This window comes from Engraulis encrasicolus, chromosome 19, assembly GCF_034702125.1.
Source record: "Engraulis encrasicolus isolate BLACKSEA-1 chromosome 19, IST_EnEncr_1.0, whole genome shotgun sequence".
Taxonomy (NCBI): domain Eukaryota; kingdom Metazoa; phylum Chordata; class Actinopteri; order Clupeiformes; family Engraulidae; genus Engraulis; species Engraulis encrasicolus.
Window position 1 is genome coordinate 37,315,250 of NC_085875.1, and position 24,264 is coordinate 37,339,513.

The 24,264-nt window shown below is 41.3% G+C and overlaps 1 protein-coding gene across 1 annotated transcript; it reads right to left on the reverse strand.

Moving 5' to 3' along the window:
• Positions 1-28: 28 nt before the first annotated feature.
• Positions 29-24,215, reverse strand: LOC134469870 (epithelial cell-transforming sequence 2 oncogene-like). Its single transcript, XM_063223899.1, has 21 exons — positions 23,879-24,215; positions 23,682-23,794; positions 23,424-23,586; positions 22,517-22,772; positions 21,846-21,973; positions 21,530-21,657; positions 20,967-21,057; positions 18,599-18,767; positions 17,232-17,360; positions 16,087-16,179; positions 14,610-14,786; positions 10,984-11,087; positions 9,940-10,065; positions 9,038-9,243; positions 8,443-8,590; positions 4,704-4,777; positions 3,963-4,119; positions 2,633-2,698; positions 1,407-1,495; positions 769-941; positions 29-406 (listed from the first exon to the last, which is right to left on the reverse strand). Exons 1-21 carry the CDS (start codon positions 24,053-24,055, stop codon positions 276-278), a joined length of 2,898 nt encoding a protein of 965 aa, XP_063079969.1. The 5' UTR covers positions 24,056-24,215; the 3' UTR covers positions 29-275.
• Between the last annotated feature and the right edge of the window lie 49 nt (positions 24,216-24,264).

Below are 24,264 nucleotides of genomic sequence, written 5' to 3' on the forward strand. Positions count from 1 at the left end.
TTTAGCCATCGGTTTAGATTTAGTTTGTTTTTATTTCAGTTTTACATCCATTTCTTAATGAGGAACAAAATAAAAGAAAAAAGAGAAGAAAAGAAAAGAAGAAGAGAAAAAGCCCCTTAACCACAGCATAGCTGAAAGTAAAACTGTGGCTTTAAAAAAAAAGAAAGCAAAAAATGCACACTCTTCAATGCCATATTTAGCTGTTTGTAGGCCATCCCCTAGCCTTAGACATGGGTGGTCACCTCAACCAAACTGCTCAATAGTGTGTGCCGTTTTTAAGGTTCGCTTGAGGCAGCAGCAATGGCACTCTTCAGGGCGGACAGCCAAGTCATCTTGTCGTCCCCTCTCTCACTAGCACATATCCACTGCCGCTTTGGGCCCTTGAGCATGAACGCATTCTGCACATCTATGAAAACAACACCAGAGTCCAGTCACGTTTTTACAAGATACTCCTTGAGCAAACAAAAAATGGCTGTGAAATGCGGCTGTGAAACCACACAGATTGCAACACTTCAAGTTGATTCTGACGTGTGCAGTACGTTGCAGCACAGTACACACTGTATTCAGTATTTTATCACATCTTGCAGTTTGTCTAGCACGCAAAGATACAATACCAATCAAAATATGAAGACCAGTTTATAACAACGCAATTTATTTTTGCAGTTTTGCATTTTTGGATCTTAAGTTATGAGTGTGGTCTACAAAAGCAAAAAGAAGAACATAGGAACAGGAAATGTATTTTGCAATAATGCAATATACTGTACTTACATCTGGTGTCAGGTATATCTTGGAGGATGAGGCAGCGGAGAGCCACTGAGGCCAAGAAGGTGTGGGAAGTTCTGACAGTGCGGCTATACGGCTGGTGGGACTCCTTCCTCTCACTCAGCAGCAGCGCATCATTGAACAGAAAGAGGCCCAGGTCTTGCACATGCTCAAACATCCTTGGAACACAAGAGGAAAAGCCAGTCAGGGTCCATCTGTGATTATCTACTCATGACTACAGTGCAATAATGGGTAACACTTTATTTTAGGGATACATCTATAAGCACTAATACATACAGTGTTAATGCCTGCTTACAGTAACTTGTAAGGCATGTACTAAGCAAACGCTAAGGCCTACTAGGTCCTTACTAAGGTTAAATTGGTAATAAATCCCTTATTGTGCATGAACAAGACATTTGCGAATACATGCCTAACAAATGTTTGATTTTGCTTTGTACATGCCTTACAAGTTACTTATACAGGCATGTTGTATGTATTAGTGCTAATAGATGTATCCCTAAAATAAAGTGTTACCCAATTATGGATGTCAAACACTATTAGATAACATTAATATTGGTTATTCATATAATCTATGATATATTATGATAGGATATTGTATTATAAGTGTGCACATGTTTACTAACCTCAGGGAGGTGCAAATGTTTTCATTCAGGCATTTCAGTAATGCCACATCTTGCGTAATAATCAAATATCTGCCCGGCTCCTTAAGATTCTGTAATAAAAAAACTCTAATTAATGCCACCAGATGTAATTTGATCCATTTCTGAATGTCTTAACAGTTACAGACTCTGACCACTTTATGTTGTGTCTATTGCCATTACATGGTCTCTACAGTTACAGACTCTTGACTATTTCCTGTCATGACAATGAAAATTAAGGACATAGCTTCTTAAAAATATGTTAGTGATCCCCAGACTTTTCCTGCTGCGACCCCCTTTTGGGCCTAAGAATACCTAAGCGGACCTCCCATCCTGCCATATTTCAAACACCAAAAATAGTTGTCTATTAAATAACTGTTTTCCATCAGAGAATTTGAAAGTCTACTGTATGTCACCCACCCACTTCAGGGGTACAGACTCCAATATAAGTCTTGGGAGCCACAGTTTTAGATTCGCTTAATCAGATATTACATTTCGACACATGTAGCAGGAAGGGTGTGTGTCCATGTTCTTGCTGGTTTGCCCTTTTCAGTATTGTGCAAAACCTATACTAACAATTCTGTGAAGTGAAACTTCGAGGAATGGAGGAACATGCAGCAAGAAAAAGAGAAAAATATTTGGGCATGGACTGTACACCCTTAATTCCGCTTTGGCTAACTTTGCATGATATAATCGCCTACTGCTGGGGTATTCAATTAAAAGTCACCAAGGGACAGTTTTTCAAATTCCCTCCAGTGAAGTGACCGAACATAGAATATGTATAACTGCAAGCAGCACACTGTGTCTGAGGTTAGGGGGCGAAACAAGCGGATAGCTTTCCAGACAGAACAGATATTCGCTTCTTTATTTCTTAGTAGCCTTGGGATATTCTATTGATGACACTTGTAGAATGTTTGTGAACAAAATAAGGTCTTAACCTTTCTATGAGATGTATAGCATGACCTATGCTGTATCTGTGCCTGCATCTCTTCCAGTTAAACTCATCCAGACTGTCATGAGTAATTCACTTTTTCGCAATGACATCAAACAAGTTCCGTATTGAAGCAAAGCATGAATGAACGATTACTGGTTTCATAATGCGTTGAATGAAAGGTGTCATTTGGAGAAAAAGGAAATAAAGTCTGCACACCAAGCTTTTTTTCTTTGTTACATATGGAGAAAAAGGCCCAATCACAGAGGGAATACCTTACCGGACAGCTCTGAATCATTCTCTGGGTGTCTTGCAAATGCACATCTCCATCGCTGCTCCTTTTCAACTTTTCATTTCAAGTCAGACAGGTGAACACAACAATTGAGATATGGTGAAAGCATGTACTGTACATGAAGGTGTCACTCTATGACTTTAATCTCTTACTGCAGATGCCCACGGGCCTATTCCCTATTTGCTGAAAATACTCAACTACATCATAACAACATTGCTATGACAGTACTAAGAGCCTAAGTAACAGATTAAGACATAACATAGCCTCTGTGCTAAGGGGTTTATGATGAGCTGTTGAGTTTTTGGGTATGGCATTTTTCTGAACAGGTTTTGCTTTCTCCAACTAGTCCATGGGACAGGTCAGATACCAGTACCAACCAGACAGGTCTGGTCAGGCTCAGCATTGAACTAAGGGGCTGTTTATTTATACATACCCGGGTATTTTGATAAACGTAGATGTAAGGCAGGCTAACTAGCAGAGTTGGCGTGGAATGTTAGTAAACCTCCCTCCCGAAATCCTCGTACAGTGTCGATGCCGTTGAGCTGGGGTATTGGTCCTTTAGTCCAGCGGCATCGTACTGTGCCTCCCTTTTCCGAACCGATGTAGTTGACGAGGTCGCAGGTTCACGCCCCGAGGTGGACGAATAGGTGCAAGAAGACCTCTGTCACATAGACCTTTCCCTTGGTTTGTGCCTTTCGTTCAACGAACTAAGGTTTTTCCTCTACAAACGAAGCTTAAAAAAACCTCTGTGGTCTTCAAAAGTGGAGATTTTTCAAAAACTACGGTTAGAGTTTGTATATAAACAGAGACTTAAATGGCGCTCTCCTTACCGCGCACAGGCTTAACGTATTTATGACAGCTCTCAGCAGCATATTTATGCGTACGTATTTGCCTATGATGTGAACGGAAATATTTTGGTAAGCATAGAGAAGAAAAATGTTTATCAAAATACCCAGGTATGTAGAAACAGGCCCTAAAAAGTATTACTTCAACAATGTGCTAACATGAAAACCTACGATATACTCCGAAAAGCTACCGAGAGGTCCATCATGTCAGTACACACTATGGGTTAATGCCTGTAGGCAAAAGAAAATAACGAGAATTTGCCCACCACCCAGATGATACACCAAGAAAATAACGAGAAGTTGCCCATCCACATACTATATTTTAGGCACTTAGCCAAAGGACTTAATCACAACATCAGTGATATAGGATATGAGTTGAGATGTGTGCTTCTATTCTCTGATTTATAAACCTGTTTGAGGTACAAGATACACCCAAAAAATCATTGTACTTCAGGGTTGTGGTGGTAGCATACCTTGAGTAAGAATGACCTGTAGCTAAGCATTGTGTGGAGGGCCATGGTCATCAGGGCGTGATCCTGGTGCTCTGGTGGGGTGTTCACACAGAGAGACTGCAGAAGGGTCGTGTACTCCTCTATGCGATAATACGGCGCCAACAACAGCTCTTGGAGACTGAGACAAACAGCAATACATGGTTGAAGATAATATTGAGGTCAAATTACATTCGCATTTACATTACGTTAATTATGTTCACATTAATCGCAATAACATTGCTTTTATTTACTTGCAACTATACTACTACTCACTGTTGTTCAAATTTAAAAGCACCACTTCCAACATTATGTGTAGATCAAGGGCGCCGGAACGAGTTTTAAAGTGGTGGAGCATTTTCTTTTCTTAATTCTTTATTTCTTAACGATGTTACTGCTGCTGCACTCCACTCATTTGTCTGCAGTAAAAGTTGAGGAATTCTCATTTAGGGAGCCCAGAAGTGGGGATGCAAATGCACCACTCCTTCCCTCTTTCAGGCACCTATGTTGTACATATACAGTAAGGTACATCACAACGCTTACGGAGCATCTTTGAGCAGATGGGCACGTTGGTTGACCCATTCACTCATTGCTGAAAAGACTCAACTACATCGTAACAACATTACCGAGAGGTGTAGCCCCTTACTAGACACTATGCCGCCACTGGGATTTTGTAATAGTTACTGACAAAAACGCAGCTGTAGCACTACACCTCTATGACAGTACCTGAGCATATATGTGTTGGGTGTTCTGTCGTGTCTTTTCAGGAAGGATCTGAAGACTGGAAGAGCTCCTTTGCACTGTTGATTGAAAAAAAAATGTTTCATGTCATACTGTGGTATTTTTCATGTGTAGTATTCTGCACTTCAACAGAACATCATGGTTTCACGTTGACATCAACAAACCAGCAGGTGCCAACATGTGGCTGTGGTTAGTAATAATTTAGGGCATCTTCACTTGTGGTCCTTTTCAGCTTTTTAAGTGAACTCAGACCAGTGACTCAGCATTTCCTATGCGCATATGTGAATGCTCCAAAGTGTACCCTGACCCCTTGGAAGTGAAACATACTTAGACCTTTGTTGACGTGGTCTCACTTAGTATGGTCGCTAAAGAGTGCGGAGAAGTTACACCTGTGATTAGGTGTAATCGCTTAAGAGCTCTAGAGGACCGGGTGTGATCAAAAAGATGACTGACACCCTATAAAAGCTTAACAGGACAAGAAAGAGCACCTCATCGTTTTTCTGTTAGACGCACACCGTGAAGACAAATAGAACAGAGTTCTTATTCTGTGGTTTCACTTTTTTGTCCACAGAGGACTGAGTTTGGTGCCCCTTAGGGCATTTTCACACCTAGTCCCTTTTAAGTGAACCAAACTCAGGCCTCTTTAAGAGGACCAAAAAGTGAACCGATAGCAAAAGGACTCAGTTCTGTTTCTGTTCATATTGTNACTGTATTACGAAAAGAACTGACTGATCCTTCTGGTCTTGAAAGGCTTTGATAGTGTGTCAGTCCTCTTTTTGATCACACCCGGTCCTCTAGAGTACTACTTAGTGTAGTGTACTTACTACTGTAACTTGTCAGGACTCATAAGCGAACCGTACTGAGACCATGTCAATAAAGGTCTCTGTACGGTTCACTTTCAAGGGGTCTGGGTACACTTTGGAGCATTCATATATGTGCAGAAAACTCTGAGCTCACTTAAATGGCTGAAAGGGACCAGGTGTGAAAACCCTTTAAGTCTCAGTCACTAGACAATTTGGCAGGTAGCTTATTCATGTACATATTACTTGTGGTTGTACTGAAAGTTTCTCACGATGCCTTCTGTATTTGCTCAAACCACAGCCTCCATATTCTGCATATGAGACCCTCTTGAGCCCACTTCTTCTTTCCCACTCTCTACAGTACACTATGCTCTAGTTTTCTTGCGGCTGCAGTACAACCCACATCAGTGTTTGGTGAAAAATGTGTAGTAGGTTGTAGGTGATGAGTGGCATACAGAGTTACAAAGCAAAAAAAACTTGTATAAATAAAGAGCACAACAGGATACTGTATATGAAAGGGTGAAACGACATGCAAACAGTTAAAAATTCTGCAAAAGGCATGTCACCTCGGTCAGAGATGTCTGCCAAGTAGTACGAATTGTGCTGATAATGAGACCACAGCATGAACTACTCACAGCATTATTACATGCTAAGTACTGTAGTACGATTTGTGCTGATGGATGTGCATTCACAGTTCAAAATTACAGATTCTGACAAAACATGTGACACCTTGGTCAGAGATATTTGCTCAGTAGTAATATTTGTGCTGAAGAACAAGTCCACAACTCAACTGCCTTCTGCATGGCTAGGCTTGTGAAACCTTGGTTGCAGGTCTAGTTAAGTTTAAAGGTGAACTGTGTAATATTTTCAGTAGTTTATTTCCAGAATTCATGTTACCCATTCAAAAATGTTACCTTTTTCATGAATACTTACTTACCACCACAGTCAAATTCCAAGTATTCATTATGACTGGAAAAATGGCACTTACTCTGGTCAAGTAACCTACACCTTTAAGGTTTATTTGACTGGGACAGTGCACAAACATACACGTACAATTGAGGCAGCTAATAGCCACAAGGAGGGGCTAATTGTTATTAGTAGGCCCTGGACAGGAATTAATGTTGAGTTAAAAGAAAAGGATGATTATAAATAATGATAATAAAATATATAACAAAACATGATATGATGGTATTAAGGAAGCAAAAAAAACATGATATATAAATAAATTCAAAGACTCAAGATCAATACATCTAATGTCAGTTGTGGTGGTGGTGGGAGGGGAAGGGGGCAGTTCTGTTTGTGTGTTCAGGCTTAACCCTCTGGAGTCTAAAGGGCTCTGCATACTTCACGTGCGCACTTTGGCGCGTGTGGCGCGAGAACCATTAATGACGTCATCACTTGCGACAGACTATTCATACTTCAAAAGCGCTTTCGCTCGCATTGTCGGAAGTGCCCTCTGCTGTTCATGAGAGAAACGGCAGTATTTTTCGCAACTCGCAGCGTGAGTTCTACGGATGTATAAAATAGAAAGCCAAACACGGCTGCTGTAGGGCTACTGAACGTCTGACTTGTGACTTACCACATTGAAACATATATTTTTTGTTGTAGCCTACATTGCCAGATCATTCCAAGACCATGTGAGAGCATTGTTCTGGCGGCAGAATTTATAAATAGATCGCCGAACACAACGTGCTTCTGAACAAAGTAAACAATTGTTTCACTGAACAACATTTAAGAGAGAAGATAAAATAACTCTCTAGGACATTTTATTATCCTCAAAATGATACAGGATCCATTCTGTAGTAGCCTACAGTAGTTGTAGCCTCTCTTCGCAACTCCTGCTTTGTCTGCCTACCTGCGTGGTCGCTGGTGGCGCACGACAAGTTACAAAAAATATGGGGTGCACGACGTCGCGACACGGCAGCTCGCGCCACGGCGTGTGACGTCATTTTGGGTCACGTGACGGCGCGAGTGAGGTCGCGAGTGAGGTCGCGAGTGAAGTATGAAGGAGGGTAGCGCCAGTCACGACAAGTATGAATCCCCCTTAAGGCCTCTCAGAGGCTTTGAGGTTCTTTGCAACCCCTTGACTTTTTCAAATATTTCAACTAACTGTAAACAACTATGCAAAAGTGGCACATATGGTTGTATTCTGAAAAGCCTAACAAAAAAGAATAGGAAGGTAAAGTGAATGTAATACAAACAAGTTTTATTTAAATTGAGTGTAAACACAATTGTACCAAAAAAACGTTTTAGAGGTCTTCAAACAATGCAAGAAAACACACTTTAAAATACTTTTGAAGATTGAACCTTGTAAACAAAAGTGTTTGCTACATAAAAGTAAAAAGAGACTTCAGAAATGTTGTGTTGTTTCCTTACAAAGTGTGAAAGAGTAAGAAGCCAGTTTTTATGCAAGTTGAATACTAATTAGATGGATCTGTAACACCTCTGATGCCCCCCACCTACTGGCACTTTCCATGTGATAATTGTCAGTATATATTTGAAAACTAGAAGTTTTAAGGTTTTTAATGGTGCCCCTTATATGTTTGAATGACCAAAACTCACAGAGTTATAGATGTGTTATTGGAGAAATGTCAAATCCGGTCACTGGTGACCGGTCGGACCTCAGGGTGTTAAGGCTGAATACTTAGTTTATTCATTAGTTGTTTGTTCAGTATTCATCAATTGTTTAATTGCTTGTATTCTAATTTCAAGAAATTACTCGGAGGAAATTACTAGTTACCAGAAGAAAGTCCTAGCTACAGTGGCCAGTCAGCAAAAAAGCCAACCCCTGCTGTGTATATAAATGTCCACATTACTAGCAAGTATATCCCAGGTTCTATGCAGACATGGGCACATACATACAGTACTCAGCACAGACCTGTACAGTACCTTGTCTATGGTCTTCAGAATAGTTGGATAGTTACCTTGTCTATGGTCTTCAGAATAGTTGGATAGTTATTGAAGAAGTTGGTGTAGACCCACAGCTTGGTGGCCAGCTTTTGGCACACGTCTCCAACACACTGCTGGGGGCCCCACTCTTTCAGACGCTCCGTTACTTCCTTGAGGAACACACTTCAAGGCAAGAGGAGACCATAAAGAGGAGTTATTAATAACAGGCAATTGGGCTTGAAAGTCCCGCCCCTTAGTTCTGCATTATTATATTTATTAATAACAGGCAATAGATAATATGGACATACACATATTACAAAAACACAAAGCATCCAAATGCCAATGTGTGTGTGTGTGTGTGTGTGTGTGTGTGTGTGTGTGTGTGTACGTGTGCGCATTGTGTTAAAAACCCACTACTGACTAAAGTCAGTTGGGCAACATTAGCGGTATTATGCACATTACAACATTTTACTGAATTTGAAGTACAAACGTTTGTAACTTTCCAAAACCACTTGAATCATCGACATCCAAAGTATCAGTCACTAATTTGACCTCAATTTAAGTATTGATCACGAATCGAAGCATTCTTACACATTCAGCATATTCTGTGCAGATAGAATCTAGTCCTACCTGTTGACCTCTAGTATGTCAAGAACAGGGGCGAAGACCATGAGGATGTTTGCAGAGCTGAGGACAGCCCTGTTGGAGTCCAGCGCAGCTCGGAGTGGCGTGTAGTATTCTGTACTCATGCTTCGGAGATGCAGAACGTATCTGCCCTCACTGCGCTGGAGCTCTCGTACCAACGCCAAGCGCCTACTCGCCTCACAGGCAGGACCCTGTGGAGGAGAAGAAGTAGACAAAAGGAAAGCAGTGAACATGCGATAAAGGATCAACATCAAAGAAAAGAAATAGAAAGCTGAGATAGACAAAACTGAAAATATCAAGAGGAGACAATCACAACAGAATATCTACCATACATTTTGTTATATGGGTCAGTGACTAATAAGGTTTTGCACAATGACAAATGCTTTAAAAAAAAAAGTTCAATACATGAATCTAAATGCTTCCATCAGGTTTTTCTCTCATTCTCTATTCCCTCATAACTGATCATCCCTAGCATACGCTGGCATCACCACTGACCTGTGATACCTCAACCAGAGGACTGAACACTCCCATATGTGCCAGAGACAACTTTCCAGTCTCTGTGCATCTATACATCTACCTACAGTAGCACCCCCTACCGTGACGCTTTCAAAACGGGTGTATTCCCATTTTTATTACATTTTTATCCCATTGTTATTATATGGTTTGGAAATGACCACAAGAACAACAATATTTGTTTATTACCTCCGCCAAGGAGGTTATGTTTTCGGTCGCGTTGTCTGTTTGTCTGTCTGTTTGTTTGTTTGTCTGTCAGCAGGATAACTCAAAAAGTTATGAACAGATTTGGATGAAACTTTGTGGAGTTGTTGGAAATGACAAAAGGAACAAGTGATTACATTTTGATGGTCACGGCCGGCATTACCACTGACCTGTGCTACCTCAATCAGAGGACTGAGCACTCCCATATGTGCCAGAGACACCTTTCCGGTCTCTGTGCCTCCCCGCCCATCACAACTCTTCAGTAGGTATTCAGCCAAAAACTCCAAGGGCTTCTCCTAGACCACACACAGACAAGGAGAAAAGGGACAATAGTTAAAGGTCTCTTGTTTCAATAGAATCCGAAACCAGCTGACCATTGTTGTCATTGTCACTGTCAAGACTTTTGGGGTTTGTTTTTGCTCCATATTACAATAAGGTGGCAAAAATGTTGAAAGATTATCAATAATCATGACTTCACAATTATGCCTGTAACATTTACAAGTGTGACAAATTCTGTCAGTTTTACAGCATTTTTAGACTGCAGTCACATCAGATGTCATATCTGATTTAATACTTGATGAAAGAGGGCTGAATTAATAAGTCTTAGGGCAGGGGTAGGCAATTAGCGGCCCGGGCCCCAAATCTGGCCCGCCATCAATTACTTTCGGCCCACGAGATGCAGCAAACAGCAGTGCAATGCAGTGAGTGCAGTCAAATAGCCTAATTGGAAAAAAATGCAGACAGGATTAGTCCCTTGCTTCTTTGTTTGTCCTGCATTCGGAATCAAGTTTTGGTTTCATGGCTTTTACCAATGAAATTTTGCATTGATATCTACAATCTTCAGCTAATGAAACATGTTATAAAAAATAAACAATAAACAACTGGCAATTTTATAGGTCTACATTGGTTACGTTACGGCTTGCTAAGGCAGGTCGCCCATTTTATGAGAGAGAGATGCCAGGACTTTTTAACCAGTAGAAAACCATGGCCATGGCCGGCCCGCGTCTAAACCTAATTGCCTACCCCTGTCTTAGGGTATTCAAATCCATGTGATTATTTTTCTGTTTACACTTATGATGCAATTTTGTACCACATGTGATCAAAAAAAAAGTTGACTGGGCCACTTTTAACTGACCAAGTAAACACTTTATGTTGTCATGACATTGAGAAAATAACGTAAAAGCTTATAATATAATATGATAATATATCCTCACAATTCTTTCAGTAGAAAGAGCCATCAAAGCTTCAGTCAAAGCTTCTGTGACTTCTGACTTGATAAGGTCATCTGGCAAATTCATTCTGTCACAGAGGAAATGACCTGAGGAAACAACAGATCAGACAGTTATTGCAAGACAATTTACTTAACTGTATGGTTTATTTATACAGCATTATTTCAGCATCATTACAACCTTTGATTGAACAAGACATATCTGAGCCTCATCATGATTTTGAAATGTACACCTAAAAGATGCTACAAAACATTACAGGTTTACATGGCAAAAGATTACATATTTTACCAGTATAAGCTATGTGGTCAAATGCTAGAGTATTACTAACAAAACAAGCAAACAACAAGCAAAAACATTTTCTATTCACAAGGCTGAATACAAATTTTAATGAATGTATGAATGCAATAACTCGTGTTTTAGGGATAGTACCTACCCACAAGCCGTCCGCCACTTGATTATGCACTAGCACTTTACAGTTACTCCACCACCTGACCTGCCTACCTCTCTTGCTCATTTTGCGTAACGTAACTCCAGCTGTATTCTTGTGAAACCAATGCACTTTTACAATGTTTTTGTATGTTGTCATTTATGTCCCCCCTTGGTTTTATGTCATGTTCCTCTTTAGCTTACAGCAGGGGTTGCGAGAACCAGCACCTGCTGATATGACCTATATCAGGGGTGGGAAAACTCAGACCACGGGGCCACATGCGGACAGTTGAGCCATTTCAGCTGTCCCACAAACCCTTTTAAATCCAAAGTATAAACACACAGCACCTAAAGCAGCTGGATGTCAAGTCTACAACATGGTTCTTAGTACACAAGTACAGAGACACAATAAAACTCACTAACTTAAGTTAAACACATTGGCTAGACATCTACAGTGCCCTCCATAATTATTGGCACCCCTGGTTGAGATGTGTTAAAAGCCTCAAAATAAATTCAGTGTTTATTGCAGAAGAATACTGTCACACTGAAAATTGTAGGAAAATGTAGCCTTCAACTCAAATGAATTGTAAGAAAATAAAAAAATCCCTGACTAAAAAATAATTATTTTTCATTAAATCACCTGTTCCACAATTATTGGCACCCTTAACAATTCCCAGGAAATAAATATAATTGAAGCATTTCTGTCATTTCTACAGTAGTTTACAAAGTTTACCAGAGTATGTAGGAACATTTAATTAGTAATTCATCACTTCCTGTTTCCCTGGGGTATAAATATGACGTGACACAGAGGCCATTTCTCTTATCCACTCTTAAACATGGGAAAGACAAAGGAACACAGCATACAAGTGAGGCAGATGTGCGTCGACCTTCACAGGTCAGGCAGAGGCTACAAGAAGATTGCCAGTTAACTGCAGCTGCCCATATCCACTGTGAGAGGAATAATTAAGAAGTTCAAAACAACTGGAACAGTGGTAAACAAGCCTGGACGAGGACCCAAGTTTATTTTGCCACCACGCACAGTGAGAAGGATGGTAAGAGAAATCAAAAGATCTCCAAAGCTCACTGTTACAGAATTACAACAAATGGTAGCATCCTGGGGTCACAAAGTCTCCAAATCAACCATCAGGCGCTGTCTACACGCCAACAAGCTGTTTGGGAGGCATGCACAGAGAAAACCTTTCCTCACTCACAATCATAAACGCAAACTTCTGGAGTTCGCCAAGCGGTATTGGGGCTTCAACTGGGACCGTGTGCGTTGGACAGATGAGACCAAGATTGAGCATTTTGGCAACAAACACTCTAAGTGGGTCTGGCGTGCCACGAAAGATGCGCATGCTGAAAAGCACCTCATACCCACTGTGAAGTATGGGGGTGGGTCAGTGATGCTGTGGGGCTGTTTCGCTTCCAAAGGCCCTGGGAACCTTGTTAGGGTGCATGGCATCATGAATGCTTTGAAACACCAGGACATTTTAAATCAAAATCTGTTGCCCTCTGCCCTAAAGCTGAAGATGGGTTGTCACTGGGTCTTTCAGCAAGACAATGACCCTAAACATATGGCCAAATCTACACAGAAATGGTTCACCAGACACAAAATCAAGCTCCTCCCATGGCCATCTCAGTCCCCAGACCTCAACCCCATTGAGAACCTGTGGGGTGAGCTGAAGAGGAGAGTACAGAGGAGAGGACCCAGGTCTCTGGATGATTTAGAGAGATTCTGCAAAGAGGAATGGCTGAAGATCCCTCTTTCTGTCTTTTCCCATCTTGTGAAACATTATAGGAGAAGATTAGGTGCTGTTTTGTTGGCAAAAGGGGGTTGTGCAAAATATTTACACCAGGGGTGCTAATAATTGTGACACACATTATTTGATGTCAAATAATTATTTCTTTATGTGGGATTTTTTCCCCACTGAATAAATGCACTTGTATTGAAGGTTGGATTTTTCTCTTTTTTTCCATTAAGGTCCCATATTATTTAGAAAAATAAATAAATAATTGGAAGCTAAAAAACACATCTCAACCAGGGGTGCCAATAATTATGGAGGGCACTGTATGTGAAGTGGGTAGGATTATTATTATTATTATTTTAATTTTTTTGGTGGTTTGGTGGTGGGCACTTGTGTGCGATGTTTGTGTGATATGTACAAAAGTGTAAATGAAAAAACTAAATTCCAAAATATCATACTAACTAGAAAGGAAAGGGTGTTGCAGGTGTGCCTTTAAGTTAAACACATTGGCTAGACCTCTATGTGAAGTGGGTAGGAATTAATTGTTTTTTTGTTGTTGGTTTGGTGGTGGCCACTTTGTGTGTGATGTTTGTGTGATATGTGCAAAAGTGTAAATGGATTTTTTTTTTTAATTCCAAAGTACCATACTCACACCTACAATTCTTAAGAAAGGAAAGGGTGTTGCAGGTGTGAGATTAACCGAGGTCACATCTAAATTTGCAGGGTGCAGGTTTGAAATAGCCAACAGTTATGTCAGTATACATCACAGTATTCATCATTATTGACACAGGCACTTTGTGTGTGATGTTTGTGTGATATGTGCAAAAGTGTGAATGGATTTTTTTTTTTTAATTCCAAAGTACCATACTCACACCTAAAATTTTTAAGAAAGGAAAGGGTGTTGCAGGTGTGAGATTAACTGAGGTCACATCTAAATTTGCAGTGTGCAGGTTTGAAATAGCCAACAGTTATGCCAGTATACATCACAGTATTCATCATTATTGACACAGGCATGTTGCCTGCGACATCTGGCGGTACGATCCATATTCTACACCCAATGTGTAGGCCAAAATAATAATTGCCCACCCCTGACCTACTGTATATGGTGCATGCAGCGAGCACCTTCCGCTTTAGAGTTTGGTTCCATACGGTCTCCCATCTTGGGATTTTGTTCATAAACTAAATCAACAGTGAAATAAAAAAATAAAAAAATAATAAAAAAGCGTTTCCCCTCACATTTGGGCTTGCATGCCCACCCACGGGGACCCCGGTTTGAGTCCGGCCGGGGTCATTTTCCGATCCTCCCCTGTCTCTCTGTCCCATTCACTTCCTGTCACCATCTTCGACTGTCCTGTCAAATAAAGGCATAAAAAGCCCCCCCGAAAATATATATTTTTAAAAATACATAGTAAAAAAGCGTTTGGTTGGGTAGAGACTTACCCAGCATGCGTCCCTGTGTCTCCTTGGTGAGCTGCTGGATGTGTGGCTGCAGGTGGAGGCGCAGGTCCCCCAGGGCCTCCTCCAGCCACTCGGCCTGCCAGCACCAGGTCAGCAGGGCCGCCTCATGGAAGTAGACCAGGGGAGGAAACTCACCCGGCCCACACCACTCACTCAGGACTGGAAGAAGAAGAGATGAAGCTACATAAGCTAGACTGGTGTAACGAAAAACAGGGGACTGGATCTTGTACCTGACTTGTATACGGATGTGTATGCCGGAAAGGGTGGCTAATAGTGGTGTCAGCAATGATCGATTCAGCGATCCAATCCAATGCGGGGCATGGACGATCCAGAATCGATCCGGCAAGTTCCAGAATCGATCCGGCAATTTTTTAAGTTTCAATTACTTCCATGGCTATTTCGGGAGCAAATGAATGTTAAATTAAATAAAAGCACTTCAAAACATTGCAAGACTGATACAGACTGACACAGAAAACAACCAGCCAATAAAAATAAATTGTTGCTCCTTGTATTGCCTCATCATGACTGATTAAACATTTGCTTTGCTTTCAGTAGAAATGTAATGCATTGCAATGCATTGTACAATTGAATCGGATCGGATCGGATCACATAGAATCGAATCGCTACCTCCCGAATCGTGATCGAATCGGATCGTGAGGGCAGTGCCGATCCACACCACTAGTGGCTAAAGGGAGACTCAGAAATGGAAGAAAAGATGAAGTGAAGTGAAAGCCCAATTGGGAAATTCCAACGCTATTACTGTCATTGGGACACAGCACTCCACAGCACTCCACAGCATACAAGTGGTGACTGCACACAAGTGGTGACTGCACACAAACGAAATTGCATTTATGCCTCACACATGATGTGCAAGGGGCAAGCCCCCAATGGCGCCCAAAAGGGAGCAGTGTGCAGGGACGGTACCATGCTCAGGGTACCTCAGTCATGGAGGAGGATGGGGGAGAGCAGTGGTTAATTACTGCCCCCACCAACCTGACGGGTTGGGAGTCGAACCGACAACCTTTGGGTTACAAGTCTGACACCCTAACCGCTTAACCATGACTATAGCACATTCATCTGTCAGTCTATTCTACTACATCCGGCACAGTGCAACGCTTGTCACAGTTTTGTGAGATCTTGATGCATCTGCAAGCTGTTTGCCTCTACAGCAGACAGTGGGTTCATTCCATATTATCCAACCTCCCGTCCACGACTTGTGCCTGTGGCTTCACTGACAGCCCGCCTCCGTGGAGGAAACGATAAGGCTTCCCCAATGTCAGCCAAGGCCCAACTTTTTGGGGGAATTTTCCCTATTCAACATGCCGATTGCAAATGAGAAAATGACCTTTGAATTGTGCTTTTGTGAGATTTAAAATTAAACTTATTTTGTCAGCACGAGGCCACAAGCACAAGGGAGGATGGGAGACTAGATATTGAAGTGAACCCAGTGAGCACTTACCGTGTTGATATGAGCCAGTGCAGATGCCAGAGGGTACTCTGATGTCCAATCCAGTCAGCGACGACAGCTTCCTCACCAGGCGGACCCCTGACTCTTTGAACAAAAATCATGAACAATAGGATGTTGGATGTATTTAAAATACTCATCATTTCATCAATAATTTGTAAGTATGGCCCGAAGATCACATCGATCTACTGGCTTGTACTTCCTGATTAACTTGTGAGAAGTTGATGGCACTTCCGCATCTCTGAAGTAATACATACAAAAGAAAGTGCCACATGCTCTGCTCCTTGGTAGTTTAGGTTAATTAAGAACCTTTTGGCCGCCTGGCCTTTCTCAGATTTCCTTCAACGCTCCATAGAATGGCTACTACTGAATAAAACAGTTAAAGTTATTGTTATGAAGTTATTACTGTGTATCTTCACTTTCTACTGCAAACATGTGCTCTACCTGCTGATTCTCCCATAATTTGTATTTCATTATTTCATGTATGCATACATCTTCATTCTCGCTGGAGAACGGACTTCTCATGATCATGCCGCTCTCGCAGAAGAGTGGCTGTCCATGTGGTGGACTGATCATCAAAGTGCTTCACAGGGTCTGCAGGGACCACTGCACTAGAGAAGCTGAGATAGATTACGTGGCGTATTGGGAAAGATTGCTGGCCGGTGCTGAAGTATTACCATGGCCGAGAAATGTCTATGCAGCAAACATTCTCGAGCTCGGGAGTACAGGGCGCCACTGAGAGCTCGGGCATTATCTCCTACTGGAGACAGGTGAGCAGAGAATAAATGCTGTATAGTTAATTAAGGGGCATTCCAAATTCCAGTGCGCTGAAATTCCACCAAATGACGGCAGAGCGGAGAATGAGATGCAGCTAGTTAAATAGGCATGTTGATTTCATTACGCTTCTCTCAAACTTTCATTTTTAACAAAACGTAAATGTATTGTTTTACTTTGTATTCTTTTGTACTACCTGTATATTGATGTACTGTATTCTATATTGCACCACAATATAGTTTGTTAGCTGCTTTGAATAAAAGAATCTGCCAAATGTAATGCAACATAATGCAAAATTAAATACAGTCAATGGGATTACTCAATGGCATTAATGATTTACAGATTACATTATTACATCCACTTACCAGAAGCTGCCAGAGGAAGAAATATATCCAGGCTTCCTCCCTCACGCTGGGGCATGATCAAGCCAGACATCTTCTCCCAGAATTCCCTCACCTTTGGCTTCAGAAGTGTGGCCTCGCTAACCTGCACTCCTGTTAATACATCACAGACATTCAACTTAGATCCTATAACATGCGATATTGGGCGATATTGCAAAAACATCACGATTTTTTAATATAAAATCTCGATTCCAATTTCTTAATCACGATCTTCCATCGAAAAAAAAACAACATAAAAAAAACAAAAACAGGCATTTTATGTACTTGAAATTTGTAATTACCAATGTATTAAATGTATTCACCGATGACACTCTCATTAAGGACAAAAATTGGAATACAATAATGTAAAGAATAAAAGTGAAGACAACAACACTAAGTAAGTAGACATCACTCTGATGCTGATAGTAAATGTCCTCACTGCAAGACTATCTATACAATTTCTCCACTTTGGCAGATTCGAGACGATCTTGTACTCAATTTCACGATTCACATCATATTGCCCACCTCTACAACATGCATTACATCAGGCACTGACAAAGCAGCAGAGTTGTCACATTCTTAATAGTGTGTCTAATACAGTATTACTGTAGTAAATGTGTTTTTCTTTGGTTGACCTTCTGCCAGTCATGGTAGCCAGGCTTTATATTTCTTACTACTACACCAAATTTGAAACATTTTCATGATCCCGAGTTACTGAACTTGCACGACCACACACTGTTACACAAACATCATGTACAGTGTGTTTGATTAGCCTATCCTACTTCACCCTAGCGGTGAAAATGTCTATCCTGGGTACAGGTAATTATGTTTGTTTGTTTGTGTTTGGGGTGGTTTGGTGGTGGCCAATTTGTGTGTGATGTTTGTGTGATATGTGCAAAAGTGTAAATTAAAAAAAAAATCCAAAGTACCATACTCACACCTAAAATTCTTAAAAAAGGAAAGGGTGTTGCAGGTGTGAGATTAAATTTGCAGTGTGCAGGTTTGAAATAGCCAACAGGGTGTTGCAGGTGCGAGAGCAGATTTGAAATAGCCAACAGTTATGTCAGTATACAATCACAGTATTTATCATTATTGGCACAGGCATGTTGCCTGCGACATCAGGCCCTAAGATCCATATTCTACACAGGCCAATATAATTGCCCACCCCTGATAGAACTAAGTGGCAGGTGCTTGCCATGACCTGACCGTGTTTGACCTGATTGATTTGATTATGTGACTGATTGATTGGTTATATGACTTTACCTTGTATGATGTGAATGACTTTCTGTTCACCTTGTATGATGTGAATGACTTCTCTTCACCTTGTATGATGTGAATAACTTTCTCTTCACCTTGTATGATGTGAATGTCCTCAGTGCCTCCGTTGGTTATGAGTCCAACACTCTGCAGGCGCCTGCCTTGTGTCAGCCTCTCGGTTTCAGTAATGAGTGAGTCCAGCGTGGCAGACCTGTGGTCATACACCCAGAGCTCCACTGGCACTCTCGCAGCAGCCAGCAACAACTGCAAAGACAGCAATGTAGTGCGTAAAGGGCTTTGAGTGGATACTTCCTGTGTGTGTCAGTCATGAAAGAAAAAGAAGGTCGGGTAGACATGGGTAAGCGGTTAGGGCGTCAGACTTGTAGCCCAAAGGTTGCCGGTTCGACTCCCAACCCGCCAGGTTGGTGGGGTGAGTAATTAACCAGTGCCCTCCCCCATCCTCCTCCATAACTGAGGTACCCAGAGCATGGTACCGTCCCGCCCCCCTGCTGCCTTGGGGCACCATTGGGGGCTGCCCCCTTGAGTTGCACGGGTGAGGCATAAATGCAATTTTGTTGTGTGCAGTGTTCACTGTGGAGTGCCTTTTCACAAATATAATGCAAAAATAGTGTACCTGGACAATAACATGAATGTCCCCACCACTTTCAAAGCCAAACCTACAACGTTGTGTGTCATGCTATTCATCATGAATGAATGAGTGGATGAATGTATTTGACCAATCTTAATATACAAACCCCAACTCCGGTGAAGTTGGGACGTTTGGTAAACAGTGAATAAAATCAAAATGCTATCATTTTCAAAACATTCAATCTATTCATTAGATGGAGAATAGTGAAAAGACAACATATTAAGTGTTAAAACCGAGAAAAAATATTGATTTGGGGGACATATGTACTCATTTCTAATTTGATAAATCCAACACGTCTCAAATAAGTTGGGACAGGGATCAGTGCAATTTAATAAACATCCAAATAAGATAAAACAACAAAGAAGAACATTTCAAAATTAATTGTACTGACGGACAATATAGGTGTCCAGGTATAAGATCATCACAGAGAGGCTGAGTCACTCAGAATTAAAGATGCAAAGGGAATAATTACCATAGTTATTACATACATTTTTGAATTCCCTTTGATTTACCACGATTGAGTGTATATAAGACATATTTTTGTTACTAAAATCATTGTATAGGTTCATGACATCATGAAATATATATTGGCTGTAGTCTCACTCTAGCACTCCAGGAATTAGAGCTATTGAAAATTGACCATATTAAGAACGCTTACAGGGGTGTAACATTCTCCTAAGCACCTGAGCTCACTTGAAATAGAACCAGAAGACATGGGAAACTGTCCTTTGCTTACAGAAGTCAGCAGAAGTTGTAGAAGTCCATTCTTTTTGACAATAATAGAGCATTGCACATCCTGTGCTACAGTGAAAATGGACCATCCAACTTGTGTTAGTGCTAGCTTCAAAAGTCAGCCTCCATGATGGCATGCGGGTGCAGTAGTGCATTGGTTAAGATGTTCTCACTCATCTGTAGAGTTAAATACAGTGCTGAATGGTATAAATGGGTTTTAAGTTGTGATAGGCCACCGCTCATCTGTTTAGAAGGTGCAGGATTCAGTAGAGAATTCTGTATAAAAATAAGACAATCCGCACACTTCAGGTCTATTTTTGTGCAAAGAAACTTTACTTGACTTGCAAGCTTTCGGTCCTTAGACCTTCATCAGGCAGCCTAAATGGGTTTTAAACAGCATGAAAAGCCACTCATGCATTATATTTTGAAGGGAGATCTTCGATTACTGCCACATAGTAAGGTCAAATTGCATTCTCTACTATGTTTTAACAGTTTGGCTCCATCATAAGGACCAACAGGTGATAAAATGGTGGGCTTTTGGTCAAGACCTGTCACACTGTAAGCACTACAGAAAGGACATTGCATTGCAACATTGCAAAACATGACAAGGAATACACCCACCATTTAAGCTGGTGAAATCATGTCCAAGATAGGAATTAACACTGTTTTTTATATAAAATCATCTCATCGGTTAATGTATTTAACTGTTAAGCGTTGTCTTTTGTTTTGTTTTTAGTCTTCCTCGACATTTGCTGCCATTTATTGTCCCCGTCCCAACTCTTTTGAGACGTGTTGGATTTATCAAATTAGAAATGAGTACATATGTCCCCCAAAACAATATTTTTTTCTCGGTTTTAACACTTAATATGTTGTCTTTTCACTGTTCTCCATCTAATGAATAGATTGAATGTTTTGAAAATGATAGCATTTTGATTTTATTCACTGTTTACCAAACGTCCCAACTTCACCGGAGTTGGGGTTTGTAACACATGGAACAGAAAACTGAACCACACATTAAAAGAAATAAAAGCATCAAAGAAGGCAGGTAAAAACTGGTGTTGATCTCCATTCTGTTGCATTACCTCATATGCAGGGACTCTGGATGATATGAGGACGAGGCGAACGCAGGGTGGACCTGGACAGGACGAGACACCTGTCAGCTTCATATGTGCCCTGGAATGGCACGCACGGGGAGGAGAGGGCGAAATGTTCACTGGTTAGCAGTTATATCATGGCTAACTGAATGGCATAAAAATTGGGTAACACTTAAGAATAACTACCTATAAAAACCTTTGTAAGCACTTTATAAATAATAAACTAATTATCAACAAAATATTTACAAATGTTTATAAATGGGCAAAAAATACTATGTTAACACAGCAGACACAGCACAGTCACATCAGTTCTGGAAGTTTCTCCTCCAAAGACCAGAAGACATGAAACCACATAAAACTCACACAGTAGAAGTTGATTCCCACTCTACTGTGCAGTCATAGTTTGGTTCTTACTCATTTACAAACATTTGTAAATGCTTTGTTAAATGTTAATTATTGTTGAGTGTTAATAAAGTGTTTATAAAGTTTTTTGGGGTAGTTATTTATTCTAAAGTGTTACCAAACATTGTTCTCATGTATGAATTTCTCACCTTACAGATGAGGACAGACTGTGGCAGCTTGCAGATGAAGTTCTTGAAGTCTGTACCATAGTTGAAGTCTTAGGGGAGAGCACAGCATCCTCCTCGTCTTGTAGTGATAACATGGACCGCCATTTTTCCTGGTTTAAATGAAAGCACCCACTTTATTTCTAATCTGCACTGGCAGAGATGGTGTGTGATGTAAAGTAGTTTAAACATATTACCTTTGAACTTTTCACAGTTTGTCACACATTTTTCCACCAATCAACACCAACAAATGTGACAACGTATTTTCCTCTGAGACTTTTTGTGAAACTGTATTCCTTACCCCTAAAGTGACCAGGGATGCTGTGATTCCCATCCCGGTTGCCATCTGGTGCGCATGCCCACCTTTGGAGTGGGTACCTGCACTCCAGCTGCTCCTTAACCAGGCTCTTCTGGACTTAACAGAATCTTCTGTTGATTAAGACACAATGCAATCAGAAACAGAAACCCATAGCTCTTATCTAAACCTGACTAAATGATTTCAGGCACTGCAGCCAGTGGCCACAACTTACAGTAGTTTTGTAGAAGCAAAACATGTTAAATGGAATTACTGTATTTTGTTCGGTTACATGCTGCCATTCCGACATACCGACATTGATGTTCAATTGTCGGAATGGTGACATTTTTTAAAGAAATGTCCCGTCATGCCGACTTTCATGTTTTCTTTTGTCTGAATGGTGGTATGATTTTTTTCTTTTCAACATACCACCATTCCGACCCGTGATTCAGCACCACATGCGTGGACAGCTCCCCATGCAATAATAGGGCTGCACCAGCTGCAAATGCCCGAGAGAGAGACATTCCTACACGCGAGTCAAGCCAGAATGTACTGTACAAAAATACCATCAATTAAAGCAGTAGATTTCTTTTTTTTCTCAGCTGATTCTCAGCACACTCATTATCAATAAAAATCATGTTCATAATTTGGAGACATGTGTGATATGTGATACATACTCTTGAGCTCAGCTCCCCTCTCTCTGATAGCTCTCCTTATCATGTGCTCTCTCAGTCGTTCCCTTTTCTCCTCCACGTCGCCGTCGAGCGTTTCGTTCATGGTCCCATACACCTCAGCAGCCTCCCGTGGGGTCAGGTAGTCCAGACTTGAGGCACAGCTGACATAGTGGGCTTTCCAGGCTCCTACCTCTCTGCTGGATGGGGTGTATGGCAGGAACCAGCCTCGTCTTGTACACTTGTCTAACCACAAACAGTCCTACAGAAAGAGAGAGCGCTTTGAGGACAACAACATCCAGTTCATTACCAATAGAAGGCCTTGTGGAGTAAATATTCATAAGAATTTTTACAGTGTGAGTGATTACTGTAGATTGCACTTAGATAAGTGCCGGTCATGGCCAAGTGGTTAAGAGGTCAGGCTGGTGGCCTGAGGGTTGCCAATTAAAGCCCACCTGCCCCCTTCACTGGATAAGGCTTGAGCAATGAGCAAAGAGCAGTTACAGTACTTACTGTTCCTTGGGGCCGAATAATGTAACATTAGTGGCTGATACTTTGGAGTAGGCCTACAAGTGTTTTTGGAAAGTGAATTTAAATGCAGTAAAATGTAATTCCTACATAGGCCTAATGTAATGCCCCTCTATTGTTTTCCAACTGGCTATGGTCAATGATGGGTTAATTCTCACACACACACACACACACACACACACACACACACACACACACACACACACACACACACACACACACACACACACACACACCTTAACCTACAAGCGGACTAATTCCATTGTATGCTGTACTCTCATTGTATGCCTATGCATGTGACAAAATCCTTGTTGTATTCCTTGATAACATAAAGATGTTTTCAACCCCACCCCATTGGCCAACACATGACCTAGGCCTAGCCTACCTCTTCTGCTATCGACTTCCAGTGCCAGGACACTTCAGTTGCTTTGCAGAGTTCCATGGGATTGAGAAAGTTGAAGATGTAGAGGGAAAGGCACCGGGGCAGGACTGATGTGAAATCAACGTGTTTGATGGGCACTGCTTCCATCAGCCAGTCTCTTGTGAACCTGTTACAATGGACATTTTTTTTTTACTACATGTATTGCAAATCTACACGCAGCCTCTATATTGCAACTTTGTAGCAAATAAATAGACACATTACTTCCGTTGCGACTTGGAGCATCTCTTAAGTAGGGTCTGTATGAAATGTTTCCTTTGATTGTCGGTCCACATATCAAACCAGTGAAATATTAGAGTTGTTCTCTCCTGGAAAAGCTGAAAATGGATAAACCTCATTAACCACCTATGCGCATCGGCTGCAATTAATAATCAAGAAACCCGCAATTAGTTCTAACTTACGTGTTGATTGGATGATGTGTTTTTGACAGGCGTCCAGGCGCTAAATCTCATCCTCGACCCATCTGCATTTTGCAGACCATCCCCTGATGGGGTTTTGTAGTCCGTGCCGCTAAGCTCCCACTGTTTAACGCTATGAGGGCGCGAGCACCTGCCGCTGAATCGCGACTCACATTCCATTGCAGTATTCTGACTTCGCTGGTAGTGCTCAGGTCAGTTCGATTCATCAACAGAAGTAGCAGCAACCTGTAGCTGATCAGCCATTTAAAATCATTTTGTAGGATGCAAACGATTTTTAAAGTGTCTTTAGACCAAATCACTTGCTGAAGCCAATTTCCCAAAGGACACACCGCTGGTAGCAACACCAGTGCAGAGCTGTAGAGGAAGAG